This window comes from Oncorhynchus kisutch, linkage group LG1, assembly GCF_002021735.2.
Source record: "Oncorhynchus kisutch isolate 150728-3 linkage group LG1, Okis_V2, whole genome shotgun sequence".
In the NCBI taxonomy this organism is placed as follows: domain Eukaryota; kingdom Metazoa; phylum Chordata; class Actinopteri; order Salmoniformes; family Salmonidae; genus Oncorhynchus; species Oncorhynchus kisutch.
The window spans coordinates 47987985-48009028 of NC_034174.2; the positions used below are offsets into that span (position 1 = coordinate 47987985).

At 42.2% G+C, this 21044-nt stretch overlaps 1 protein-coding gene across 1 annotated transcript in view; it reads right to left on the reverse strand.

Annotated features, from left to right (window-relative positions):
* Positions 1 to 12150, reverse strand: part of LOC109892371 (neuroendocrine convertase 1) — a 31934-nt gene extending 19784 nt beyond the window's left edge. The window contains exons 1-5 of the mRNA XM_020484865.2: positions 11322 to 12150; positions 8959 to 9063; positions 8347 to 8469; positions 3436 to 3582; positions 2341 to 2417 (exon numbers count right to left, since the gene is read on the reverse strand). Coding sequence (XP_020340454.1) covers positions 2341 to 2417; positions 3436 to 3582; positions 8347 to 8469; positions 8959 to 9063; positions 11322 to 11510 — 641 coding nt within the window. The 5' untranslated portion in view covers positions 11511 to 12150. The remainder of the gene's footprint in view (positions 1 to 2340; positions 2418 to 3435; positions 3583 to 8346; positions 8470 to 8958; positions 9064 to 11321) is intronic.
* Positions 12151 to 21044: the final 8894 nt, after the last annotated feature.

A 21044-nucleotide genomic window follows, 5' to 3' on the forward strand; every position in this document is an offset into this window, starting at 1 on the left:
TGGTGGCTCTACAAAGTATTAACTTTGGAGGGGTGAATAGTTATGCATGCTCAAGCTTTCCATATTTTTGTCTTATTTCTTGTTTGTTTCACAAGAAAAAATATTTTGCATCTTCAAAGTGGTAGGCATGTTGTGTTAATCAAATCATACAAACCCCCCCAAAATCTATTTCAATTCCATGTTGTAAGGCAACAAAATAGGAAAAATGCCAAGGGGGTGATTACTTTCGCAAGCCACTGTACGCATAGACATATAACTAATATAATTCTACTATCTGTAATTCTGTAATTCTACATCTATGGGATCTACCACAAGCTAATGCTAACAAGCACAATGGGAGATAGGCTATCAACTAAATCTTTCCAGTCTGAATGTCATTCTGGCACTAATTTTACTGACTCAAACACTAACCTACAGTACAACATATATGGCTCCCAGGCTACAATCTTATGGGCATGTCCAGTGGGTATAGAAAGGCACCACCCCCTTTCAAAATGGTCACCTTTTGTTGCCTTACAGCCTGAAATGAAAATGTATAAAATGTGACTTTTTTTTAATCCAAGTGAATAAAACATTTAAAAAACTGTAAAATAACCTATTTGGATAAGTGAATACCCCTCCTTACAATTGCAATTGCAAACTTTCTGAGGCATAACCGACCACCTTCCAGATCACAAATCAAGCTAATTGGCTTCCATCTGTGATCAATTGTACTGATTTTTATTAGGTCAGATTAAAAGCAGTTGTTCACAGAGGACTCTACTGCTTAGTAGTGCAATTCAAAGCAAAGAATCCACTATGGGCGGAAAGATGTACGAGATAAAGTTGTGGAAAGGCACAAGTCAGGGTTTCAAAGACTTTGTCTATCCCTCGGAGCACATTTAATACCATTATTAGGAAGTAGAAGGGAGTATGGCACCACCCAGACCCTGCATAGATCAGACTGTCCCTCAAAACTGGATGACCGGGCAAGGAGGAGACTGATCAGAGAGGCTACCAAGAAGCCAATGGCGACTTTGAAGGAGCTTCAGGCCTTTATGGCAAAGACTGGTCAATGTGTGCATGTGACCACAATATCACATGTGCTCTACAAATCTGGCCTCTATGGGAGGGTGGCAAGAAAAAAGAGCCACATCAAGTCTTGTTTGAGCTTTTCCAAAAATCACAAATTCCAAGACCTCTTCAGCAAGGACTGGAGCACTTGTCAGGATAGAAGAGAAAATGGATAGTGCAAAATTCAGACAAATTCTTGAGGAGAGCCTGCAGCCCTCTGCCAGGAAGTTGAAAATGGGAAGATGGTTCACGTTTCAACAGGACAATGACCCAAAGCACACCTCCAAAGCAACCATACAGTGGCTGAAGGACAAGAAGGTGAATGTCCTTGAGTGGCCTAGTCAGAGCCCCGACCTAAATCCCATCGAGACTCTGTGGAATGACTTGAAGAGTGCAGTCCTTGAGCGGTGACCATGCAATTTGACTGAGCTTGAAGAATTCTGCAAGGAAGAGTAGGCAAATGTTGCACAGTCTAGGTGTGCAAAGTTAGTAGAGACATATTCAAAGAGACCCATGGCTGTAATTCAAGCAAAAGGTGGTTCCACCAAGTATTAACTCAGTGGGGTGTTCACTTATCCAAATACGGTATTTTGCTGTCTTCATTGTAATTAATTAGTTTTTATGTTTTGGATATTGTGGGTTACTGTGTGTAAATAAAGCCGAAAAAGGTCTGATTTTATGTGTTTTCATTTCAGGCTGTAAGGCAACAAAAGGTGAACAGGGTTGATGACTTTCTATACTCACTGTATGTAGTACAATAAATACTGTACTTTACGTTAAATGTAGAAAAATTGTAAATCTATAAATTCCTTGGGAATCTGCGAGAAATCAAAAAAATAATAATAATAAAAAAATATATATATATATATAACTGTTGTTACATCAACAGCTCCATCTGTGTGTGCCAGATATGCCCATTTCCAGCGAGTGTGACCTGTGTGTGTCTAGCAGGATAGCTGGCTGCTCCCCTTCTTATCTAGTTGTGTAATCGACAGTGAGGATGCTGTAACTAGGAACAGGATTACATGGGTTTTATAGTGGTCACCAGACTGCATGGGACCCGAACAATGAGGAACATGTACTTTCCAATTAATATTGAATGTCAAGATCATTTTTATTGGCTACTATGCAACATAGCCCACATAAGTAATATGCCTATGCATGTAAATAATGAATATACAAGTGAGGATTTGAAAAGAGACGAATGTGTGTGAAAAATGCTACACGCTTCTCATAACAACAAAAACATGATAGCAGGCATATCCCTAAAATAAATAGACAATTTACTTGTTCTCATTGGTGGAGTCGTATCTGGGGAAGGGGTCAGGGTCGTTGTCATTGAAATCGTAGCTGGCTGCTGCGTCCTGGAGAAGAAAGAGAGAGAAGGGAAAATCACCATACGCTCCAGAACCCAATCTGTCAACCCACTTAACCCACTTAGGTGACCGCACCGGGGACCTGTCACTGAGAGGGACTGTAAATTACATGGATGGTTGAACACCAGACAAGAGGACGAGGTAGGAAATTATTTAGGGCTGAAACAAAGCCATTATTTTTGAGAAAGGGGAATGTCGAACATTTGTCAATATGTCTTTGTCTGAAAGGTTTATTGCTACTGTCACGTTCGTTGAATGGAGGAGACCAAGGCGCAGCGGGATGTGAAGACATTCTTCTATTTATTAACGAAGAAACACGAAAAGGTTTAGGGAAAGGGCTAGTCGGTTCGAGGTATACGTCCACCCATCCTCCCCGGACCTACCTACCTACTTTTGTTTCTGTCTAAAGTAACTACATGATTAGTACATATCATAAGTCTTGGCGATGCAGAAAAAATTGTATAGTATGTTTCGTATGGCTCTGAGGTCAGGCTACACTTTTATACCTACACTGCATCAGAATCACTGAAACAGGTCTGCTTCGAGACTTTGAGTGAAGATGGATAAGCGTCTCGCTTGAAGTCCCTTTGATTAATCACAGTCGTGCTAATTATAGTCAGAGTCGATTCTATCAGCCTTGTTGTCATACTTCCTCTCTCTCTCTCTCTCTCTCTCTCTCTCTCAATCTGCCTCTCTAGAAAGACCCTAGGGCTGTCTCCCAATGCCTTGTGTCTCATAGAGAAAGAACTGTTTGCCTCCAAGCCACCTATACTGTAGTTCCTGTCAACACAACCACAAAAAAATTATCCAGGACCATAATAATTCCACCTATTATTAATTTCCAGTTCTATAATCTATGCACGCTTACAACCGTCATCACCACCTATCATATTGCAATTTATTACTGCTTATTAGTGCTCCATGGATGGCTGTGTAAGTGTCACCGATGTTGCTATGGGAACGGTCTCCCTTAGTGATTTCTGTTGCCATGGAAATGTGGACTTACGTAGTTGGGGTAGATGTCGGTGTGGTTCCACTCCAGACCGTCATCCAGCACGGTGATGACCACTCCTTTCCCTGTGATCCCTTTCCTCCACACGGGAATTACGTGGAGGTCCAGCTTGGGCAGGGAGGACGACGTCCGAGTGTCTTGCTGGAATGGCCGACACAGGAGGAGGAGGAGGAGGAGAGAGCAGTTTTAGTTATTTGTAATTAAATCATGTATACAGTACATATAGCATTAAAGCATACATTAAGGTCATATAAACTGGAAGAGGAGAGAGAGAGGTTTTCATGACAATTGTTGAACTATTGAACCCTATTCCTAAAGCATATATACAGTGTTCATAGAGCTTATAAGCTCATTGACATACGCATGACATTGGCACAGAATTTACATACAGGAAGTAGCACACCTATACTGAAACATTCTAACAATTAAGGAATGAGGTACTTCACCTAAATTGCCTCTGTGAAAATCAAGTATTAAGAAAAGAATGGAGAAAGGTCAACCTAAGACGGCCGTCGGGCTATACAAGCTCCATCTTCGCTAATGGAGACAGTCATGTCCCACATGGACCTTTAGCAATTCATTATTAATATGTTGCTTTGTCCTGGCTCTCTTGACTGCTTACGGTAGAAAACCTTGTTATGTAGAGTGTTCAGACTAATATTTCAGCCCAGAACTAAATTATGTATATAAGTGGTTCACTGAAGACCGTGCTAAGGTTGCGAATCTTGCGATGTGTAATAAAATGATAATATGTCATGATTATGTGTCATAGTGCAAGGCTAAGCCTCTGTCACCTCTACCAATCCTCTATCTAATAATCAGTGGTCCCTTTAATGCATGTAATGAGTGTGTATATGTGTGGGGCGCCCAACTAGTGTTAATTGGCTAATCAGTGGGGAGTAAGAGTACAGCAGTGCCGTGCTAGCAGCAGTCCTCCCTGAGGGCAGATGGGATGATTCAGAGCAGGAGACAGGACAAAAAAAAGACTAGGAACATTTTGGAGCTGCTCTGCTTCCGCATTATGCACAGACACTGCGGAACGCCACTCTCTCTCGCTCTTTTTTCTCCTTTCTCCTTTTCTCCTTTCTCTCTCTCTCGCCTTATTTTTCTCTTCTCCTCTTGCTCCCTCTCAATCACGTCTCTCCATCTTCTTGCGCTCTCTTTTGGACCCTGTCTTTCTGTTTCTCTCTCTCTCCCCTGCTCCATTTCCTCCCCAATGATTCTCTCTCTCTCTCGCCCATCTACCCTCTCTCTCTCTCCTCTTTAGCTCCCCCTTTCTCTGTTTCCCTCTGGCTACTGGAGGAAGTGAAGGGATCAGGGTGGTTGTGGGAGACTGTCTCTGTTTAGAATGATCTTTAAAACCATCCTATTCATCCATCCACACAGATGCCACACCATTCGTTTCTGCTACAGGGACGGTTGACAAAACAGTGGAATATATGACATATATGATAAAACGTATGAATGGGGCAGCATATCGGAGATATCAGAAATCAAGCTGTGCAGTCCTATTGATGGCTTCTGTAGCTCTTCTGTCTTGGTATCTTATTGGATGACTCATCTATTGACTGGCACATAACCTGTTGTCTCCAAACAGCCCAGCTCGCACGCACAAGCATACATTTAGAATGGACACTTGCGGTAAACAAACACATCGGCATTCACGCGCTTACGTGCACAAACTGAGACCTGAGATCAGCATGCATGCACGCATGATACGCACACACACACACACACACACACACACACACACACACACACACACACACACACACACACACACACACACACACACACACACACACACACACACAGCCCATGACGGAGCTAGGAATCTCAATCTATTATGAGTCACTCCTTTGATTGCTTTATCAGGCAGTCACCCACTCCTGGGACACACTCTCCCTGCACGCAGTCACTATCTCTCCCTCCATCTTTCCTCTCTCCACATCACTCTCTCCATCCCTCCCTCTCTCAATTTTGTCTTTCTCCCTCACTTCCTTCTGCTCCTAACTCAACCTCCCTTCGTTTCTGCTGTCCATCAGTACAGCCATACCTTTGTCCATGTCCTCTTCTTCCATCCCTCCCTCCATCCCTTTACCTCTCTACGCACTCATTTCCCCCTCCCTTCCTCTCACGATCACTCTATCCTCTCAATAACTACGGTTTCATTGCTGCTCTCTCTTCCTCTATCTCCTCCCAACCACCCCTCCCTCACATCTCTATTTTCTTGGTTATTACTACTGTTTTCCTTCTATCTTTCTTTCTTTCTATATATCTACCGATCTATAGTCGAGTAGATGCCCTCCTAAAGATAAAGCCGTCATAGAAGAAATGTAAGTAATAAAACATTGACATTGTCTCGTTGCTTCTTGCCTATTTGATGTCCCTGACTGACAGTCCCTAGGGCCACCCCAGGCCAATCAGAGTGCTGTCACAAGTGAGTGGGCGGGAGTAGGTGTTTGTCAGCCATGGCCGTTTACTGACGTACAGTAAATGAGAGCACTTCATGACCAATTCAATTAGGATCATCAGCCCAGATAAGTAAAAAGGGGCCATCTCGATTTATTTTCTTATTTCCTGTAATGAGTGACTCATAACATCAAGTTCAGGGAAAATGGATAGAGCAGATAAAATACACACACTGACGCATGTAAACAGACAGACAACACACGTCCTATCTTTGAAATAACAGGTGTTGACTGGAAAACTGATTAAGACATTTGAAACAGTGACTTAATGGCTGTCTGAAATATGTCTTGCCTACTACTTACTGAAATGACATACTATGTGTTAATCATACTACTTAGAACATACTGTTTAGTAAAAATATACTCAGTAAGTAACACATATCAACATAGTAGGCTCACCCATACTGAGAATGTGTCATCTTATGCGCAATTGCTTTGTTTACCACCATTCGTTCATTTCGATATTCAATCCCCTTGTCTGATTATCAGCTGATTATTAGCTAGGCCTGTTGTCAAACACAGGTGGGTCTGAAGAGACAATTATCTTCCTCGGTAGCACGTAGCGAATTTGCACTAGATAAAAAGCCGAAATGAGTAAGACATCCTGGCATCTAAACATAAACAATCTTTGACATTTCACATACTATAAAATGTTCTATTTCAGCATACCCAAATGGCTTACTATTTAGGACGCAATGTCACGCCCTGACCTTAGAGCTTTTTATGTCTCTATTTTGGGTTGGTCAGGGTGTGATTTGGGTGGGCATTCTATTTTATTTTTTCTATGTTTTTGTATTTCTTTGTTTTGGGCGGGTATGGTTCTCAATCAGGGACAGCTGTCTATCGTTGTCTCTGATTGAGAATCATACTTAGGTAGCCTTTTTCCCACCTGGGTTTGTGGGTAGTTGTTTTCTGTTTTGTGTTTCTGCACCAGACAGAACTGTTTTGTTTTGTTCCACTTTGTTATTTTGTTTGAGTGTTCAGTTTGAATAAATGATCATGAACACGTACCACGCTCCTCTTCTTGAGACGAGCGTTACACGCAAGGTATCTGGACACGGCCAATGCTTTTAATAAATGACCGAGTACTTTGAATCAACCATTACAAACTGCTCTCTCCACTCTCACAATAATTGCTAAAATGCTATTATTGGAAGCTATCGAAACATAACCGATGAAAGAAATCCATCAATCACTAATGACATGGAATAGGAGTCCAATTGGATAGGTTAATCCTGAACACAGGACAAAGTGAATGTGCTGTCTGTAATGTATCCGGGTAGGGAATACACAGCTGTGACACTATCATCCACTTGGCTTCAATGGGCTAAAATAACCACTAAATTGGGCCTTAATGCGTGACGGCCTATTCCGTTCCACTGGATTAAGGTGGGAGAAAGTTGATTTCTCTTACAATCGCCTACCAGGCCAGCATGTTCAATTCAACAAATGGGTCCTTTGCCTAGGATTTTGGATGATTACTAATTCATTTGCTTATCACAGAGTAAAAACCTATTGTCTCACATTTCTCAAGTGTCCTATTCATATTCATGCTTGATTGCTGAAGATATTTGTCTCATCCTCTCTCGCTATGAAACACACACACACACACACACACACACACACACACACACACACACACACACACACACACACACACACACACACACACACACACACACACACACACACACACACACACACACAAAGTTTTCCTTTCATTTTGACAGGTGCTAATTGTGATATAAACTAACCCACAACATATATTCAAACCCCTAATACAAGACCTGCAAGCTCATCACTAAACAATATGAATGACTGTACATCCAAAAGGGTTGTGAAGGCAAAGTCTCAGCACTGTGACACACTCAGCATTTGGGGAGCTGTCTATCCCTGCCAGCGCTGAATCTCAGAAGGCTCTGGGATTGTGTTAGCCTGGTCCCAGATCTGTTTGTGCTGTCTTGCCAATACCTAGTGACTATGCCCATTAGGAATTGGGAAGACAGCACAAACAGATCTGGGACCAGGCTAGGATTGTGTTTGTGAATCAGGCCAAACAGAAGGCAGCAGAAGACACCAGCTGAATCTGAACTGGGTCAGAAAACACATTTTCTGCAGTTTATGTAGGACTTCAATTCTGGCACCAGCTATTGGCCACCATGAGAACCAAATAACCATAAATAACATAAACACCCAACTTAGTGTTAGAAAACACATTTTTGATTGCTGTGTATGTAGGGTTTGAATTCTAACATTGTGGCATCAGCTATTAGCCACCATGACAACCAAAATAACCAAAACACCACATGGACCACCAGACAACCAAAAAACAACCTTAATAGACCAATCTTAATATCCAAACTGATATGTCACCAACTGGGTATGACTTAGCCTATGAGAAAGATAAAGGAATGTGTGGCTCTTCAGGACATACCAGGTACCACTGCTGGTTCCACATGGGGTCATCGAACAGCTTGTCCACTGGACAGTTCCGGCATGATCCCAGCGACGCCCGCTTACTGCGCTGCTTCTCATACTGTTGCTCCGCCCACGATACCTAGACACCCAACGAGATGAGAGAATCAATCAACATTTTTATAAGGGGTGGGGCAGTCCCATTCATTTCATATTCATTGAGCTTTATTTAAGCGATAGTACAGTTGGAGAAATGGGAAGATAGAGGGGAGGAGGACTCGAAGTCGCCCGGTCTCAGATCTGTTTGTGCTTTCGCCTGCTCCATTGTCATTGTCAAGCCAAGGCATTGTCGTTGGCATGACAATCTCACAAGTAGCTGGCATGATAGCAGAAACAGACTGGCACCCAGGCTAAAGTCAAAGGGGCAGTGGGCTGGATTCAAACGTATGCCGACTCTGGCATACTTGCGTGCCGGGGTTCTGCAGCTATAACCCGCTGGACCACACAGGCCAAAACAATCTGTCAATTACTTATGTTCATACTGTCCTGTTCTGGCCAATAGTAGAGCACTAAATAGGACGTAGGGTACCAGTTCAAACGCAGACAATGTTACAGATACAGGATTGTTTACCCGCTCATCCTCAGACAGGCGTTTGGTGATGTGATCGGCACTTCGTCTCGTCCTGCTAGGATGAGTCTGGTGTTTGAACAAGTAATGGTTTTCTAGCGTCCCAATCTGCAGACGAGGAGAGTGGTGGGTTGTTGAATATTTCACAGCTGTGGTGTAATACCATTAACCTCTTCCTGTCAATCCCCTAACAGAGGACTGCATGTAATTATCAATGCAATCCTTTTTAATTATAGAATAGAATCAAAGAATAGAACCTTATTGTCCACCCAGGATGGACATTTTCCTTTGGCATCGCCATACAAGCGCCTTGCGTCATGTTACACACATCTCACTTTGAATGTCTTGAACAGCTTGTTAAATCAATAGGCTACCTTAGATCGTTCTCAAACGTCGGTAGATGTTGATATTATATTATTATATTTATGTGACTGGAAGGCAGATACCACAATAGCCGTGCCAGTTTCCTTGGTACTTATACAGTCAGGTCCCAAATTATTTGCACCCTTGATAAGATGAACAAAAAAGACTGCATAGAATAAATAATCGATATATTGAGCTACAGTGGGGCAAAAAGGTATTTAGTAAGCCACCAATTGTGCAAGTTCTCCCACTTAAAAAGATGAGAGAGAACTGTCATTTTCATCATAGGTACACTTCAACTATGACAGACAAAATGAGAACAAAAAATTCCAGAAAATCACATTGTAGGATTTTTTATGAATTTATTTGCAGATTATGGTGGAAAATAAGTATTATTTAAGGTAAAAAATCTGTTGTTCTACTCCTGAACAATGCAGTTAACCCACTGTTTCCTAGTAGGCTTTCATTGTAAATCAGAATTTATTTGTAACTGACTTGCCTAGCTGAATAAATGTTTTTAAAAAAAGGGGGGGGGGGGTGCTGGAGGTTTGAAAGTAAAGGTTCTGACCCCTATATTTTGGAGATTTTTTTTATATAACTTGATCAAATCTATTTTTCTGAGCAATTGTATTAATTTACAATAATATAATTTTCACTTTTCTTTTATAGCTCAGTATTTGTATTGTTTATTTTATACAGTCTTTTTTGCTCATCTTTATAAAAGGTGCAAATAATATCGGACCTGACTGTATTTACAGCAGGTTTTGTTCAGCAATTTCCTCAGAAAGCAAGGTTAACACAGCTGAACCCACGGAATCTACAGGTGTTTGTCACGATATCACACAAATTGTGCAAATGTGCAAATAATGAATCAATCACAGATATTACTGTTTACCTTTTAAATCAGGGTCGCACAGAGTGTTTCTTGGTATTCTTAAATAAATCTAGTTTGAAACAAAAGCATATGCCTAACACAAAAAAAAGAAGAAACCTGTACCATGTCAGATATAGTTTAAATGTATTGCATTTTGAGTTTACATCCCAATATTAGACTTTATATACATCACAGTAGACTGAAATATAACAAAACCGTTTGACATAGAAACACCAGATTTTCTGTGTTAAAAAAAAGAAGTTTATTCATTACGAAATTATTACAAATATTTTAAACACCCACCCATGAGGCCACTAGAGGGTGCTTTGGTCAAGGGAGAAAATACAATTAAAATAAAATTGCATAAATTATTTTGGCCTAACCTATAAACTATTCTAAGCCACAGTTCAGGCCTATTATATTGATAATGCTGATATGGCACGAATCCCCCTGGCCGAATGGAAACATAGGTTGTTGACCTGTGTAGTCAGAGAGCTAGGTTCCTCTGAGTGGACTATAGAGAGCTCATCAGGGGGTGTACAGGCCTAATGTTTTGGACAAGGTAGACAGTGAATTACAACATTGGCAATAGACATATTTACAGAAGGGGGCTATTGTATACAGTACAAAATGAACTTGTTCAAAATAATAAGTCTTAAAATATGGATTGGATCCCCATATTTTGCCCAAATACACTGATAGACTAAATTATTTGTTTTTGATTGATGATATCAATTTACTTAATATAAAGTAACAGTTACACAATTGAATTTCCCTGCTCACTCTGACCAGAATAATGAAGATGATTGACAGAATACACCAATCACTATAGTTGTAGTGTTTTAATCTTGGCTGAAGCTGAAGTTCAGTAAGGATGCTGCTGTACGGGCTACAACATCAGCAACAAGGCTGCCGTGGCGCCCTCCGTGAGCTTTCAACAGCTATGTATTAATACAACCAATTGAATAATTTATAAAACAAAGCTGAATAGGCTACTGAGACCAAGACAAGGATATTCCCTGAGCCAAATTTAACATATTAATTGTATAGTGTAAAGAGAGAAGTACACAGTTCAAATACTACTCGAGGATAAACGTGGTCTCGGGGCGTTGCTGTGGCGCTTACATACCTGGCGGACTAGTCGGTAGTCCAGTTCTTTGGCGATGGACCTTGCGGCGTCCGGTCCTCCCGGAATCTCCACCGCCCATTCGTTGAGGTACTGTCTGTCCCCGAATGAAGCATCCACGGAACGAGCGATGGAGAACAGAACCACAAAAGCACAGCACATTACCGTTGTTGGGCGACATCTCATTTCCATCTCAGATAAAATACGACTAGATTTATGCTCTTAGAAAGCATATAAGACAATTCAAAACGAAAATGTAAGTAATATTAAATAAATAAATGTATGTTGGTTCCCCTTGGTTCGTGTCTTTTTTCCTTCAACGTGCTGGGTGGGAATGAGAGGACCTGTCACGGCGTTATTGTCTTATTGAACCATCAAGGAAAGCAAGCGGAGAGTAAACCGTGGAAGGGGACGAGAATGTTTACACGTCAAATTACGAAGGGTCTCTGACGTCAACGAGTCTATACCTGGGATAGGGTCTATGCTCGAGTCCCGAGAGAGACAGTTGGGGAGAAAGAGCGTCAGAGGGAAAAGTTATATCTAAAAATATCCCTCTATTTTTTTATTCAAGTTTGCAGGAGTATAAGAATTAATACTAGGTTACGATAACAGTAATGTATGTGCACCAAACATGTCTGTGCAGAGCCTAACCATAGACTACGTCAGCCAAGTAGACCATCACCTGAAGCACGCCCAAACTTAATAATTATGTTATTATTGCGTTATCTCTATGATTTGTTGTTGTTAATGTGCAAGGAAAATGCAAGAGCAAGAATAGGCACTATTTTCTTTTAGCATTGCAGTATACTGTGTGGGTGTTTGAGATGTGTAAGATAATGGCACGACTTAATTTCAATACCTCAGATTGACGATTGTCTTCAAGTGTACCCCCCCCCCCCCCTCCCCCCCGCAGGAGAGCTCACTGTGGTGACGCATTTATGCAGCGCACGTCACGGTAGTGTAGACGCTGTTTCAGCACCACCGCATTGGACAGCTCTTTGGGTGAGGACAAGGTGAAAGCAAGCAAGTGGTTTCAGATGGGCAAATGATTTTCGGTGAAATACATGGATGATTGAAATAGATCATTTACTGTGTGCCTTGAATTTAGGCCATATATTATCATCTTAATACACTCAGTATACAACACTTGAAGAACACCTGCTTTTTCATGACAGACTGACCAGGTGAATCCAGGTGGAAGCTATGATCCGCTCCTGATGTCACTTGTTAAATCCATTACAATCAGTGTAGATGAAGGGGAGGAGACAGGTTAAAGAAGGATTTTTTAAGCCTTGAGACAATTGAGACATGGATTGTGGATTGTGTATACTCAGTGTATAATAGCCTGTATAATAAGGCATAGGGCTTAAAGAGCATACAACGTAATACTAGGCCTATGTTTATGATACTGAATGATAATTCATTTTTCTGGGGGGGGGCACATGCCTATTATGAAGCCGAGACTTATGATAAGAATAGACTAGTAGTAGTCTATTAGTACTATTAGTCTATTAGTATTTTGTAGACTAAGTAGTGTATGTTATTTGGAATTTGACTGTAGGGTGTCAGAAATTATCATTAAAAGTTTACCCTATTCACCTATGGCAAAGATACTATATGTTTCCCCTTTCATCTGTGTCTGGTGTTAACTAGTTACTGGCTAGCTAGGTGTTTCAGACAGCATAGAACAAAAGGGGGGAAGGGTTGTTGAAAACTCTGAAACAGTTGTCAAGTCAACACATCCGTCAGTGCTGCTGTGAAACGCATCACAAGAGACATGCCAAACGAGAGATCTATATGAAAAAATATATATATATCATTGATGCAATTTCAATGTTTGAGTTGCTTCATGTATCACCAAATTAGCTTGAGATGATTTTACTGCAACACTGCTCACTGTATCCAAGTTGCTTGACATAGGCATTTCACAGAGCTGTCAGTCAAGGCAAGCTCATGAATATAAGCTCCCCGTCCACTCAGCCTGTCTTTTCAAAGTTCTTGGTAGTTAGACATGAGAGAAAAGGTACTTTTCAGAAGGACTGTTCAGGACCTTTAAGGGCTCAAATAAACTCATTAATAGGCATAACCTAAACCACCTACACTAATGTCACAATGAATCATCCAGCCACAATGGCGAAAATTGGTTTAATTGTAATCCGGCCCACTTATAATATGCTCTCACACGTAATTAATGCTAATTCCATGCCCTCCCATCAAAGCAAGGAGTGTGTTGTGTGCTTTGACAGCCTGGTCTCATAGACTAGACGTAACAAAGTAAATGTAAATTGGTATGATATGTTACATAAGACAGAATGTTACTTATGCAAAATATATATTCGCGAACATCTAGCAACCTAAACGTTGCATGTTCAAATCTCATCACAGACAACTTTAGCATTTTAGATAATTAACAACTTTGCTAGTACTTGCCAGCAGCATACCACCCTGCATACCACTGCTGGCTTGCTTCTTAAGCTAAGCAGGGTTGGTCCTGGTCAGTCCCTGGATGGGAGACCAGATGCTGCTGGAAGTGGTGTTGGAGGGCCAGTAGGAGCCACTCTTTTCTCTGGTCTAAAAAAAAGATCCCAATGCCCCAGGGCACTGCCCTGTGTAGGGTGCCATCTTTCAGATGGGACATTAAACGGGTGACCTGACGGTCTGAGGTCATTAAAGATCCCATGGCACTTATTGTAAGAGTAGCGGTTTTAACCCAGGTGTCCTGGCTAAATTCCCAATCTGGCCCTCAAACCATCACGATCACCTAATAATCCCCAGTTTACAATTGGCTCATTCATCCCCCCTTTTCTCCCCTTTAACTATCCCCCAGGTCGTTGCTAGAAATGAGAACGTGTTCTCCGTCAATTTACCTGGTAAAATAACGGATAATCTTTTTTAAAACATACTATTTTTTAGCTACTTTGCTAACCCTTCCTGTAACCCTAACATTAACCTTTAACCTAACTCCTAACCCTAACCCTAACCTTAATCCCTAACCCCTATCTAATGTTAGCAACAATACATTTGAATTTGTAACATATACGTTTAAAAAATTCATAACATATTGTACGAATTGCAATTCTTAACTTAAATATCATACACATTTTAATTCGAAACAAATCATATGAAATGGATGATGGACATCCACAAATTAATACATACCATACAAAACATAACATATCATACTAATTGGAATGTTCCGGGTTTACATTTACTATGTTACATCTACCCCTGAGTCCAGGTTGGCTTTGATGACCATAGCGACAAACTCACTTGGTTGTATTAAAACTAAGTGTCCTTTTTGATGTTGTGTTTCCCTTCTTTGACATGCAATTGTACGTTTGAGAAAAGTTATCTTGTCTTCTCGAGCAGCTAAATCAATTGACCCTTCGGTTAGCCCCATCACGGAATTTTGGGCAACCAATCGCAGCACTCCAATGGATAGCAACTGTCAAGTCTGACATATTGCTCGGACAAGCTCACATTTGAAACGCATGAAAGCCAGTGAGGGCAGTGGGAACAGAACAGCAGCCTCTGGTAAGATACGGGGCGGGGGCTTATGCATTTATGTAAACAACAGTTGGCGCATGATATCTAAGGAAGTCTCAAAGTTTTGCTTGCCTGAGGTGGAGTATCTTATGATAAGCTGCAGACCTCACTATTTACTCAGAGAGTTTTCATAAAAAAAATTCGTAGCTGTCTATATACCAACACAGAGCAAGGTTGTAACTAAATCCGCATTAATTGAGCTGTATTCTGCCATAAGCAAACAGGAAAACGCTCATCCAGATGCGGCGTTCCTAGTGGCCGGTGACTTTAATGCAGGGAAACTTAAATCAGTTTTATCGAATTTCCATCAACATGTTAAATGTGCAACCAGAGGTAAAAAAAAATCTAGACCACGTCTACTCCACACACAGAGACGCGTACAAAGCTCTCCCTCGCCCCCATTTGGCAAATCTGACCATAACTCTATCCTCCTGATTCCTGCTTATAAGCAAAAATGAAAGCAGGAAGCACCAGTGACTTGGTCTATAAAAAGTGGTCAGATGATGAAGCAGATGCTTAAGCTACAGGACTGTTTTGCTAGCACAGACTGGAATATGTTCCCGGGATTCTTCCGATGGCATTGAGGAGTTCACCACACCAGTCACATCAGGCTTTATCAATAAGTCCATAGAGGACGTCGTCCCCACAGGGACTGTACGTACATACCCCAACCAGAAGCCATGGATTACATGCAACATTCGCACTGAGCTAAAGGGAAGAGCTGCCACTTTTAAGGAGCGGGACACTAACCCAGAAGCTTACAAGAAATCGCGCTATGACTTCAAGAGAGCCATCATAAAGGCAAAGCGCCAACACAGGACTAAGATCGAATCGTAATACACCGGCTCCGACACTCGTCGGATGTGGCAGGGCTTGTAAACTATTACAGACTACAAAGAGAAGCACAGCCGAGAGCTGCCCAGTGACACGAGCCGACCAGATGAGCTAAATAACTTCTATGCTCGCTGCGAGGCAAGTAACACTGAAACATGCATGAGAGCATCAACTGTTCCGGATGACTGTGTGATCATGCTCTCCGCATTTAAACAGGTCAACATTCACAAGGCCGCTGGACCAGACAGATTACCAGGACGTGTACTGTGAGCATGCGCTGACCAACTGGCAAGTGTCTTCACTGACTGTGAAGACACTTGCCACTGTTTCAAGCAGACCACCATAGTCCCTATGCCCAAGGACAGTAAGTTAACCTGTCTAAATGACTACCGACCCGTAGCACTCACGTCTGTAGCCATGAAATGCTTTGAAAAGCTGGTCATGGCTCACATCAACACCATTATCCCAGAAACCCTAGACCCACTCCAATTTTTGTATTTTATTTTGTATTTTATTTCACCTTTATTTAACCAGGTATGCTAGTTGAGGACAAGTTCTCATTTACAACTGCGATCTGGCCAAGATAAAGCATAGCAGTGTGAACAGACAACACAGAGTTACACATGGAGTAAACAATAAACAAGTCAATAACACAGTAAAAAAAGAGGGAAAAAAAGAGTCTATATACATTGTGTGCAAAAGGCATGAGGAGGTAGGCGAATAATTACAATTTAGCAGATAAACACTGGAGTGATAAATGATCAGATGGTCATGTGCAGGTAGAGATACTGGTGTGCAAAAGAGCAGAAAAGTAAATAAATAAAAACAGTATGGGGATGAGGTAGGTAAATTGGGTGGGCTATTTACCGATGGACTATGTACAGCTGCAGCTGTACATACATAATTAGCATATTGCACTAACAGATCCACAGGTGAAATAATCTCGATTGCACTCCTCACTGCCCTTTCCCACGTGGACATAAGGAACACCTATGTGAGAACGCTATTAATTGACTACAGCTCAGCGTTCAATACCATAGTGCCCACAAAACTCATCACTAAGCTAAGGACCCTGGGACTAAACAGCTCCATCTGCAACTGGATCCTAGACTTCCTGACAGGCTGCCCCCAGGTGGTAAGGGTAGGTAACAACACATATGCCACACTGATCCGCAACACGGGGGCCCCTCAGGGGTGAGTGCTCAGTTCCCTCCTGTACTCCCTGTACACTCATGACTGCACGGCCAGGCACAACTCTAACACCATCATTAAGTTCGCTGATGACACAACAGTGGTAGGCCTGATCACCGACAACGATAAGACAGCCTATAGGGAGAAGGTCAGAGACCTGACTATGTGGTGCAAGGACAAAAACCTCTCCCTCAACATGATCAAGACAAAGGAGTTGATTGTGAACTACAGGAAAAGGAGTAACCAGCATGCCCCATTCTCATTGACGGGGCTGTAGTGGAGCAGGATGAGCGCTTCAAGTTCTTGGCGTCCACATCAACAACAAACTAACATAGTCCAAGCACACCAAGACAGTCGTGAAGAGGGCACGATAAAACCTAATCCCCCTCAGGAGACTGAAAAGATTTGGCATGGATCCTCAGATCCTCAAAAGATTTTACAGCTGCACCATCGAGAGCATCTTGACGGGTTGCATCACTGCCTGGTATGGCAACTGCTTGGCCTCCGACCGCAAGGCACTACAGAGGGTAGTGTGTACGGCCCAGGACGTTACCGGGGCCAAGCTTCCTGCCATCCAGGACCTCTATACCAGGCGGTGTCAGAGGAAGGCCCTAAGAATCGTTAAAGACTCCAGCCACCCTAGTCATAGACTGTTTTCTCTGCTACCGCACGGCAAGCGGTACCGGAGCACCAAGTCTAGGTCCAAGAGGCTTCTAAACAGTTTTTACCCTCAAGCCATAACACTCCTGAACAGCTAATCAAATGGCTACCCAGACTATATGCACCCCCCACAGTGCTACTACTCTCTGTTATTATCTATGCATAGCCCCTTTAACAACCCTACCTGCATGTACATAATTATCTCAATTACCTCGACACCAGTGCCCCCACACATTGACACATTGACTCTGTACCAGTACCCCCTGTATATAGCCCCGCGATTGTTATTTACTGCTGTTCTTTAATTATTTGTTTTCTTATCTCTTAAGTTTTTTATTTGTATTTTTTAGGTATTTTCTTAAAACTGCATCATTGGTTAAGGGCTTGTAAGTAAGCATTTCACTGTAAGGTCTACTACACCTGTTGTATTCGGCACGTGACAAATACCATTTTTATTTTTTAAGTTGTATTGTTATTTGGCTAAATAATTGACCAGTGCACCAGGGGTGCTTGCCACTGTGATTCCTGAAATGCAGAGCCTGTTGACAAGAGTATTTTTCCAATCTGAAATTATAATTTTCTTACATTGTTTGCTAGCTCAACTGGTTAGCTATATGTATAAATAGACTAGATGACTGATAGGGGCATTGTTTTGAATCCAAAGTGCCTAGATCTTAGTACTCACCCAAAGTTGTAAAAAATATTTTTGAAGCTATAGAAATGTCTACATTTGTTTTTGCCACATTTATACTATTACAGATACCTTCATGCATACTTTTACATTATACACTGCTCACAAAAATAAAGGGAACACTAAAATAACACATCCTACATCTGAATGAATGAAATATTCTTATTAAATACTTTTTCTTTATATAGTTGAATGTGCTAACAACAAAATCACACAAAAATGATCAATGGAAATCAAATTTATCAACCCATGGAGGTCTGGATTTGGAGTTACACTCAAAATTAAAGTGGAAAACCACACTACAGGCTGATGTCCTTAAAACAGGCTGATCCAACTTTGATGTAAGTGGCCTCCACGTGCCTGTATGACCTCCCTACAACGCCTGGGCATGCTCCTGATGAGGTGGCGGATGGTCTCCTGAGGGATCTCCTCCCAGACCTGGACTAAAGCATCCGCCAACTCCTGGACAGTCTGTGGTGCAACGTGGCGTTGGTGGATGGAGCAAGACATGATGTCCCAGATGTGTTCAATTGGATTCAGGTCTGGGGAACGGGCGGGCCAGTCAATAGCATCAATGCCTTCCTCTTGCAGGAACTGCTGACACACTCCAGCCACATGAGGTCTAGCATTGTCTTGCATTAGGAGGAACCCAGGGCCAACCACACCAGCATATGGTCTCACAAGGGGTCTGAGGATCTCATCTCGGTACCTAATGGCAGTCAGGCTACCTCTGGCGAGCACATGGAGGGCTGTGTGGCCCCCCAAAGAAATGCCACCCCACACCATGACTGACCCACCGCCAAACCGGTCATGCTGGAGGATGTTGCAGGCAGCAGAACGTTCTCCACGGCGTCTCCAGACTGTCACGTCTGTCACATGTGCTCAGTGTGAACCTGCTTTCATCTGTGAAGAGCACAGGGCGCCAGTGGCGAATTTGCCAATCTTGGTGTTCTCTGGCAAATGCCAAACCTCCTGCACAGTGTTGGGCTGTAAGCACAACCCCCACCTGTGGACGTCGGGCCCTCATACCACCCTCATGGAGTATGTTTCTGACCGTTTGAGCAGACACATGCACATTTGTGGCCTGCTGGAGGTCATTTTGCAGGGCTCTGGCAGTGCTCCTTCTGCTCCTCCTTGCACAAAGGCGGAGGTAGCGGTCCTGCTGCTGGGTTGTTGCCCTCCTACGGCCTTCTCCACGTCTCCTGATGTACTGCCCTGTCTCCTGGTAGCGCCTCCATGCACTGGACACTATGCTGACAGACACAGCAAACCTTCTTGCCACAGCTCACATTGATGTGCCAACCTGGATGGCACATCATGCTACCACTAGAGTGAAAGCACCACCAGCATTCAAAAGTGACCAAAACATCAGCCAGGAAGCATAGGAAAGGAGAAGTGGTCTGTGGTCACCACCTGCAGTGTGTGTCTTGCTAATTGCCTATAATTTCCACCTGTTGTCTATTCCATTTGCACAACAGTATGTGAAATGTATTGTCAATCAGTGTTGCTTCCTAAGTGGACAGTTTGAGGCGGATTATGGTTGAGAAATTAACATTCAATTCTCTGGCAACAGCTCTGGTGGACATTCCTGCAGTCAGCATGCCAATTTCACGCTCCCTCAAAACTTGAGACATCTGTGGCATTGTGTTGTGTGACAAAACTGTACATTTTAGAGTGGCCTTTTATTGTCCCGAGCACAAGGTGCACCTGTGTAATGACCTTCATATATGTCACACCTGTCAGGTGGATGGATTATCTTGGCAATTTAAAAAATGGTCATTAACAGGGATGCAAGCAAATTTGTGCACAACATTTTTGAGAATTAAGGTTTTTGTGCGTATGGAAAATGTCTGGGATCTTTTATTCGGCTCATGAAATATGGGACAAAAAAATAGCATTTATATTTTTGTTCGGTGTATATTGACCTCCATGTTCCACCACTAACAAACAACCTACATTTAAGAGGGAAATGAAATGATAGCAAACATATTTTATTTTAATTAAATTATGCACATCTAAGACATAATAGAAATCTGAAAATAAAACAGTTGACTAAATCTACACATTGAGCCAAGAGTGAGGAGGCGTGGGTTCTTCTCATCTTGTTACCTGGCTGTGAGCAAACAGTACAGGAGTAGATCTGACGTGGTTTCCACCTCTACCTAGCAACACCTGTTTGCTTTAGTAGAACACTCACTAAGAGCATGGCCTGATAGGATTTACACAGGAAAACAGGCTGCAGAGGAGGAAGAGGAGGAGGAGACTCTATAACCCGCTGACGTTTTAGGAACATGTTACACACACCGAAGAAGGGTGACACTGAAACGTCTATATGAAGTTATAATAAATCCACTGATGGCTGTGTAAGCAAGAAAAATGACATTTTAAAACATACAAGGAATATTTCTGAAGCTTTGTCTATTTTTGTGTCCAAACCATTCTCTCATTTTGGACGGAGGAGGGCACTATGTCAAATGGAGGAGGAGGAAGAAGAAGAGGAGGAAGAATTAAAGGAGGGAAGAGAAACAACAATAAATCCTTTACAAAGTACTGTATACTTTAAAGTAGCGTTACAAAAAAAAGATCAACTTACGCTCGGTCCTATTGTCGTCACCTAATTGTGTTGCTTTTTCCAGCTCCAATCAGGGTTGTGCTAACAGAGAGGTGCATGAAAGGGGAATTTCCAAGTCTAATGATGTGTAGAATGACGTCTGTCTGTGGAGCCCAACAGCTAAAGAGCCCCTACCACAGGAAATGACTGTCCTGTATAGGCTCAGTGGAGACTCTGAGTCAGCCAAGGAGAC